The 8,384-nt window shown below is 36.5% G+C and overlaps 1 protein-coding gene across 11 annotated transcripts; it reads right to left on the bottom strand.

Annotated features, from left to right (window-relative positions):
* Positions 1 to 2,463: 2,463 nt before the first annotated feature.
* Positions 2,464 to 7,864, bottom strand: LOC114309014 (uncharacterized). 11 transcript variants are annotated; one of them, XM_028254706.2, is made up of 6 exons: positions 7,727 to 7,854; positions 6,294 to 6,314; positions 5,983 to 6,020; positions 5,273 to 5,335; positions 2,956 to 5,190; positions 2,464 to 2,841 (listed from the first exon to the last, which is right to left on the bottom strand). In XM_028254706.2, exon 5 carries the CDS (start codon positions 5,142 to 5,144, stop codon positions 2,976 to 2,978), a length of 2,169 nt encoding a protein of 722 aa, XP_028110507.2. In that variant the 5' UTR covers positions 5,145 to 5,190; positions 5,273 to 5,335; positions 5,983 to 6,020; positions 6,294 to 6,314; positions 7,727 to 7,854; the 3' UTR covers positions 2,464 to 2,841; positions 2,956 to 2,975. The 11 variants fall into 11 exon arrangements, with proteins under 11 accessions (XP_028110507.2, XP_028110510.2, XP_028110509.2 ...); XM_028254709.2 differs by having other exon boundaries at positions 5,983 to 6,012; positions 7,727 to 7,824; XM_028254708.2 differs by having other exon boundaries at positions 6,285 to 6,314; positions 7,727 to 7,802.
* Positions 7,865 to 8,384: the final 520 nt, after the last annotated feature.

Below are 8,384 nucleotides of genomic sequence, written 5' to 3'. Positions count from 1 at the left end.
AACTGTTGCATTTGCTATAGCAACCATTTCCCGTTCTCTTCTCTCAAGTTGTTCTTGTAAGGCCACCACTTTTTCCTTGAGACCTTGGTCTTGTTGGACCTGCGAATTTTCACCTTCTTTCTCAACCTCAGTCATCATAACTGCGACTTTGTTGATATCTCTCAATTCATTGTTTCCAATATCCGTTGAAACGAACGAGCTAGAATCATCTTGTTCGTATAAAAGGATTATCAACCCCTACAACGTTACTCATATTTGAAGCATCTGACTGCGATGCTTTGTTTTGAGCCTAACGAGTTATGGACCTTGTTACAGGCCCTTTTCTTATTCCCTCCATAGATAGTTCAACCAAAGTAGAAATATTTCCCAAGGGTTGCTTACCCTCCTCCACCTTGGATTTTCCAACAAAGACAGGACTTTCAATTTGTTTTTGGAGTTCATCTTTCGAGAGAGCCCTTTCAATAGCTCCTATAACATTTGTTGTCACTGTTCTTAGTTCCAATTTCTTTAAGGCCTTATTTCTTCTCCGCCTTTGTCTTTTTGAAACTAGACTGGATGACATATCAAGTCGAGCCCCTAGGGGCATAGAAGGAACCGTTTGCGTTTTTGCAAATTCCTCATGAATTTTCAAAACAGTCCCTACATTTTTAGAGCCTACTAATTGATGTTGATTCAAATCCCGTTGGGCCAACATGTGTTTCTTATTCAAACCTTGTCGGGCCAATGAGTGTTCCTTATTCTGTCGGGCCAACGGGTGTTCCTTATTCGAACCCTGTCGAGCCAACGAGGGTTCCTTATTCGAATATTGTCGAGCCAACGAGTGTTCCTTATTCGAATACTGTCGAGCCAACGAGTGTTCCTTTGGCTCTTGAGAGTTGACTGAGATTTGGTTTGACCGATTTTGGGCTCTGAACAGAACTATCAGTTTGTAGGCCGCAACTGTTTTTTCAACAATAGGGGCCTTTTTTCCATTAACAGGAGTTTGGGTCATTACCCTCCTCCCAATGGCCCTAATGATGGCCATGTTTTCAGCGGAGGCTTTCTTCTGGGCAAACTCCACCCTTTTAATGAGTCTTCTACCCTTTTGAGTAGTTGGGCTACAACATTTTTTGTTGCCCCCGTTGAAGCTGCAACAAAAGTCATAGTTGCAAACTGATTAGCCTTCTTTGCCTGAATTAGAAAGCTCTTCGTTCGGGCTGTGGCCCTCACAATTGCTTACTGCTTTGACGCTTTCACATAATCTTCAGTAATCTTTCTCAAACTTTCAGCTTTCTGGAGAAGTGTGACTTTCTTCGTCACACCAGTTACCTTCGGGACAGCCAAGAGCTTTCGCTTCGGAGCCCCTTGGGCGATAGGGGAAAGAAGTGCATCTTTCCAGGATTTTGTTAGTTCTACCTTTGGGACAGCCAAGAGCATTCGCTCCGGAGCCCCTTGGGTGATGGGTGCTATCTCCACCCTTGGTGATTTCAGAACCACTGGAGTGTAGGTTTGTCTCCTGACAGTTGCTTCAGCATTCCTATAACAAAAGAATACATCAGTAAGTTTCAACTATATATATATATATATTTTGTTCTTCAAAAGATGGGAGGAGAAATAAGTCCCACTGGGTGTGCCAGAATTTGTAGACACAAATTTTAAAACATGAAGTGTTTCAACACATTTCAAAATTTATGTTACAAATGTCCACTGTTTAGTTTTTGGATTAAACAGTGTTGATTATTTGAATAGCAGGTTCTTATTTCCGATCTGTATTTCAGACCATTAATTACACATTTTATACAAATGAAACCTTCGATTAATGAAGAACAAAATAAACAACAAAAGACAATTTAAAAAAAAAATAAATATTTTATTGAAATTGTTATGGGTTTTGAACCCTTGAATACAAAATACAATTCTTGGGTTTGGAACCCTTTACCTATTCATCGCCATTAACGTAGGCTCTTGAGTTCTCTAGGCTTCTCTTCTTCTTTCTTGTAACGATTTCTTTAGCTCTCAATTGCTTTCTCTCTCTCTGATCTTTTCCACTTCAGATTTTCTGATCCCCCGTCTTGTGTGATGGTCCTCATATTTATGGAGGGCCATCAGGTGATAGGAATGCTTCATCTTCAATTTGAATTTCAAATTGAATGATAGTGCTATTTGAATTTTGAATAATAGCGCTATCTGATTAATCGTATATCTGATTAACCGGATTGATCTTTGGGGTTTCATCCTGTGTGGTGTCCTTGCTGTAGGCTCTACAGGTGTCATCTTTCGTAGCCTCCACGTGTCACTTGAGCATCTTGAATAACGTCGTTGAGATACACAGTCGTTTTACTTATGTACTTCAACGAATCATGTTGATCTTTTTTAGGAAGTGATTATCTACAACCTTCCTATCATAGGCTCTATACGTGTCATAAATTTAGTTGAAATTTATGTGCCAACAATCCAAGACAATCACAACAATTACAATCTTGCTTTGTGGGTTCAATGCGTAAGGTAAATAGTATGTAACTTATATTGCAGATGAGTAAAAACAGTCATATCTGTTTTGAAACATACATAGCAGTATAGCAAACTTACACCATGATTTCCATGTTGAACAATGGATTATTCTAATAGACACTCCAAAGAAGGGAGAAAAAAAAAAATCACAATAGCTGTATGGACATAGCTTTGCACAATATACATACATGTTTAAATTTGCCTCTCTCATGAAGTATAAAATGAATTAACAAATAATGAGAAAGGACAGAAAAAACAAATGAGAAATGCACCATTGAGAAGACAGACACGCAGAAAAGCACAGACAGCCAACTTCTTATCCAAGTGTTCTCAAGTCAAATCTTTCTCCATCTGTTTTACAATATCAGAAAATATTGTGCTTTCAATCCTACTTGAATTTCAAAATATATATGGATGATAACATAAAAAAACCGCTATAATGTCATAATTTAAATAGAGACTAACCTTTAGCAACTCAGGATGCACTAGTTTGTTGCTGAGGATTTGGTATCCTGGAGGGAGATCACGGTTTCAAAAGCACCCACCAAAGCCTTTACCTTACTCTTCCTGGTCTCAACAAGCTTGCTTGCAGTCTCTTCGATCACATTGTTCAACAAACTCTGAGCATCTTTCTTCCCTTCTACAGACTGGTGTCTAAGAATAACATTTGTAGATTTGGTTTCAGAACCATTTAAATCAGCAGTACCGACTATTTTCCTGAAGCTTCTCTGCTTAATATCAGCCTTGCCACTGTGGTTCTCACCCAGTGCCCTTCTTTGCTCAAATCTGAGTATCCTTGGAATATGATTCCTAGGCTGGACCTCAACCATCAAAGCCTTAACCTTGCTCTTCCTGGTCTCAACAAGCTTGCTTGCAGTCTCTTCAATCACATTGTTCAACAAACTCTGAGCATCTTTCTTTCCTTCTACAGACTGGTGTCTAAGAATAAAATTTGTAGATTTGGTTTCAGAACCATTTAAATCAGCAGTACCAACTATTTTCCTGAAGTTTATCTGCTTAATATCAGCCTTGCCACTGTGGTTCTCACCCAGAACCCTTCTTTGTTTAAATCTGAGTATCCTTGGAATATGGTTCCTAGGCTGGACCTCAATCACCTTTCCTCTAGTGAAATTAAGTTTCATGGGTGTGCAAACTTTGATTTCCGAGCTAACTCTCACAACCCTTCTAGGCCTCTTAGTGTGACTTGCCATTCGGTTCTCAGTTTTAGTTCCACTGCCTTCAGAGATGGGGTCTTTTTTGTCATTCTTCATAGACCCGGATAATGACAATAAGGATAGTGAAGATGCAGATGATGGAGCATTACGATTCCCATTTTTAGTATGTCTCAAAGTTTTCTTCTCAGAGGACAGAGATGACAGTGAAGATGATTGATTGATGTGAATACCATTTCGCGTAGTATGTTTCAAAGTTTTCTTCTCAGAGGACAGAAGTGACAATGAAGATGATTGATTGCTGTGAATACCATTTTGTGTGTGTCTCAGTTTCTTGCTCTCAGTGGATGGGAGTGATTGAGAGGTTGGCATTCCATGTCGATGTTGTTCCAATTTTTTGTTACCATTTTTTGTGACTCCCACAGTTAGGTTCACAGGTTTTGTTGTAACGACGTATATCATCTTTTCTGGAACTTTTTCAGCAATGGGTTGCTTGGGTTCAGCTCTTCTAACACCATTCTGACTTTTCAGACGATAAACTTGTTTCAGTTCCTTACGTTGCCCAGACTTTGCAGTCAATTCTCTCTTGATAAGAGGCCTAGGAGGAGGTGGCAAAACAGCTGGTGGCAACAAATTGTTTTTCTTTCTGAGTTTTAAAGTCCTCATTTCCTTAGTTATGCCGGTATCACTGTGCCTTCTACTGCTTAAACCTCTCACCAGACTTGCTTGAAGACCTCCATTCCATGGAAGGATTTCACTGTATCTTCTAGTGCTTAAACGCCCTGGTGATGAGAAAGGAGATGACTTTGTTTGCACAGGTTTTGGCCTTAAATCATTCACGTGTTTTGCAGAAACATCGATTCTGTCACCAGGTGAGAAGAAAGGTTTTGAGGATACAGGTACTTTCTTGGCCAATACAGCTATCTTCTTGGCTAATACCGGAGCTTCTTTCTCAATGACCTGGTGTTTGTCATGAGTTGTTTGGCTCTTGGAATCGGCCAAAGGCTTTGAGCTGATCAACGGTTTCTTGTTTTTCACTTCTAGAATTATAATTTCAGGCTGATATCGGCGTTCACCTGCCTTTGCTTTGATTGTTTTTAGACTGGGATGCCTTGCCTTTTTCTCGAGGTTGTGTTCTATACCATATTTGCAATAATCATGGCACGAACCCATTGAACCAGTGAGATAACGGGGTAGGACTTTCACTTCTCTCTTTGAAATAATTAAGTTTCCAGTGGAGTGCCTCGAATGTTGATCACCTTCGAGCATAATTCCCTCTGGCTCTGGAGTTCCTGAGATATCAATCATCTTCTCTGCAGAGTTACTCATTGAATGATCACCTTCGAGCACAATTTCCTCTGGTTCTGGGGTTGCTGTGATATCAATCATCTCCTCTGCGGAGTTTGTTTTTGAAAAATCACCTTCGAGCACAATTTCCTCTGGCTCTGGGGTTGCCGGGATATCAATCACCTCCTCCTCCATAGAAATAAGATACTAGAGTACTGAAGAAAAATGTGAACTAACAAATCTGCAGACAAAGCAAGATCTCTTAGAGAGAGTGAAAGAACTTCTGTCAACAAATTGTTATAATTTCGAAGAAAAGACCTCACCAAGTTTTGATATAATTATTGCAGATATTATTGTGAGCTCCAAAGCTTCACAATGTTGTCTTCCTGGCAAAAATAAAATAAAATAAAATTCTCGATCATATGATGCTTGTAAACTTCCACAGAAAAAAGAAGCAAAACCATGTTCTCAAAATCAGTCAAATAGCATAATTTGTGATGTGTATTTGGATAGCCCCTTGCATACCAAATCAATTCATTATGATCTCTTCTGACAAGAGGCCTTGAAATGATTGTGTTTCTGATAAGGTTGAAATGCACCTAGTTGTTTCCTTTCACACTTGTGAAATAATTGTCTCACAGGATTCACGAAACATATAATTTTCGTCAAATTTCACTTTAAGTGACCATCATAACCTCTGTATCAAATTCACCACCATTGCATTAAAATGTTATAAGAAATACTTTGCACCAAAGGAATGAAAATGTGAAAACCACCGTAACTGACTCAATTTTAATGATACATCCAAAAGAACAGTGAGTGTTTCTAACAAAATTGTCCTCTGGGGCTGAGAAAATTATATTAAATTGCTTTAAATACTTCTAATTTCTAATCTTGGTAGAACTTGAACTTTTCTAAACTACGTCTGACCATTTAAAAGCCAAAAAAAAGAAGAAGAAAAGGTACAGTTCTCAGGCATTCTGGAAGGATCTGAAAACGTAACAAAAGGGATAGAAGGATTAAAATAATATACATTATCTTCAGTTTGCAATTCTTCCTCCATCTGAATTCCTTCAAAACACATAAACAAAATCAAGTGAATAAATGGAGGTATACAACCTTTAGAAGTATCAAAAGTACATTGCTTTGCACCATGCTCTCACACCATGAAGAAAACAAAATCACATCATAGATCTTATTTTTCTTGAATCCTTATCCAATTCAAATTGATAATATAATAAAACAATAAGAACATGTTTTGATAGGCTAGAGAGGAGATAACTCAAACTTGAAAAATAAAAAAATAAAAAATCTAGAAGTCTAGAACCCTTGAACCTTTCATACCCATTTACGTCTTCATCCCATCTGCAGTGAAAATGAAACCAAACAATGAAGTCCAAATAAGAGAGAGAGAGAGAGAGAGGGAGAGAGAGAATGTGTTGGTGAAAAATATCTTTGAATTCTTTTAAACAAAATGCTAACCACTGTCCAATGGGTGGTGGTCAAGGATGGGTTGAAATATGTGAAAAGTGTATACAAATATATAGAAGTGTATAAAAATTTATGCAAGAAAATATGTGAAGCGTGTATTGGAATTCTAACTTTTTTGGCATTATTTGATCCTTTACCAACATCCATTAGATAGTGGTTCGTAAGACTCTTCGTTCTATTCAAGAATGGCAAATAAAATAAGTCTATTTGTACAAGAAACAAAAATCTTAGAAGAAAAATAATCATGAAAACTATGATATCAAGAAGTAATCAAAAGAAAAATGGAAATGCACGTGATCTAATGGAACCAAGAATAATAACATATTTTCCTTCTAAATATTTGAATCCAGTATTTATTAATCACATAGGTGTCATGAGAACATACTTTTGTTCAATTCCAAGTATTCATATAAGACACAACCCATAGCACATCTAAAACAATAAAAGAATATTTGATTTTTCCTAGGAATAACCCCAAGAAATACCTTTCTTAAATGAAACATACACCAACCTACAAAATCATAGTATGCTTCATTTCGTTTCCATATATCAAAAAAGGTTGACCGACCGCACAAACACCCACTAAAGCGGGGTTAGAGACAAAATGTATGCAATCTTACCCTATATTTGGAGAGATTGTTTCCATGACTCAAACCTGCGCCACCATGAAGTCAACAACAAACCTTACTGTTGGGCCAAGCCACCCTTTAATTTACTTCCAAAAAATATGAGAAGAAATGAAGACGAAAAAAACAAAAAACCATGATTTTGGCACCAAAACATCCAAATGTATCTTTCAAAAACCCTTATTGAGAGATTTACTATGCCCACATGCAACAAAGAGAGCAACCCATCAAATTGTAAATATTCCACGAAATCAAAGGTTCAAAAAACCCAATATCGAGAATCAATTGTTTTTACTATCTCAAAAAAAAAAAAACAAAATGAGGGATCAAATGATATGATCCTGGTGACCCAATGGAAACACATATTCCACAAATTCAAACACAGAATGCCCATAAGCAATAGATGCCAAACATCAAATTTAAATTCATAAAAAAGAATGGATAAAAGCACAATTTTGGTTAAAAAAACACCCAAAATAAGAGACCATCAAGAACCTATTTTTAATTCTTCCATTAAGAAAATGGGAAATTCAATTCATTGTCAGAGACATAAAATATTTAATCATCAAAGAATGGGGAAAAGAAAAAAAAAAAAAACACTTACACACACACAAAATAATGATAAGGAATGCAATGAGAGAAGATGGGTGAAGATCATACCTTTTCTGTCAACATTAGGAACAAAGAAAGGATGAGTTTGGATTCAAGAAATCCAGGGAGGAGGAAAGAATGACAGCTTTGGAGGAAATTAGGACCAAATTTTGCACAAAGACATTTTTATGATGAGAGAGACAGGGAGGCGCATGGAGGGAAAAGGGCCCCTTCTAAAGAAAGTATAACGGTGACTATTTTTTTTGGTAAATTACATTCTGCCCCTTTATGTTTGGCCATTATTCTATTTTGATTTTTAAAATTTATTTATTTTTTCACTTTTAGCCTTTTATGTTTTAAGTTTTTTCTAATTTACTCCTAAAGCTATTTTTTGTTCAAAATTAGATAGAAAATGTCATACAATATAAAAATTGTATTATTGTATTGGAATTCAGATTTGTGTTAGAAATATAAGTTATATACAATAAAATATTTTTATTTCATGTGGCTATTAATGTGTCATTTTCAGTCTAATTTTGGATATAAATAAACTTTTGGAATAAATTAGAAAAAACTTAAAACATAAAAGGCCAAAGTGGAAAAAATAAATAAATTTAAGGACCAAAGTGAGAAATGACCAAATATAAAGAGGACAAAGTGTAATTTACCTTTTTTTTTGGTAAATTGTAAATACACTATGAGGTTTGTTTAAAATATTAATTGTTCT

This window comes from Camellia sinensis, chromosome 15 (genome assembly GCF_055761805.1).
Source record: "Camellia sinensis isolate YWXY chromosome 15, ASM5576180v1, whole genome shotgun sequence".
Taxonomy (NCBI): domain Eukaryota; kingdom Viridiplantae; phylum Streptophyta; class Magnoliopsida; order Ericales; family Theaceae; genus Camellia; species Camellia sinensis.
Note: the sequence above shows the minus strand (reverse complement) of the source record. Positions and strands in the feature narration are given on the sequence as shown.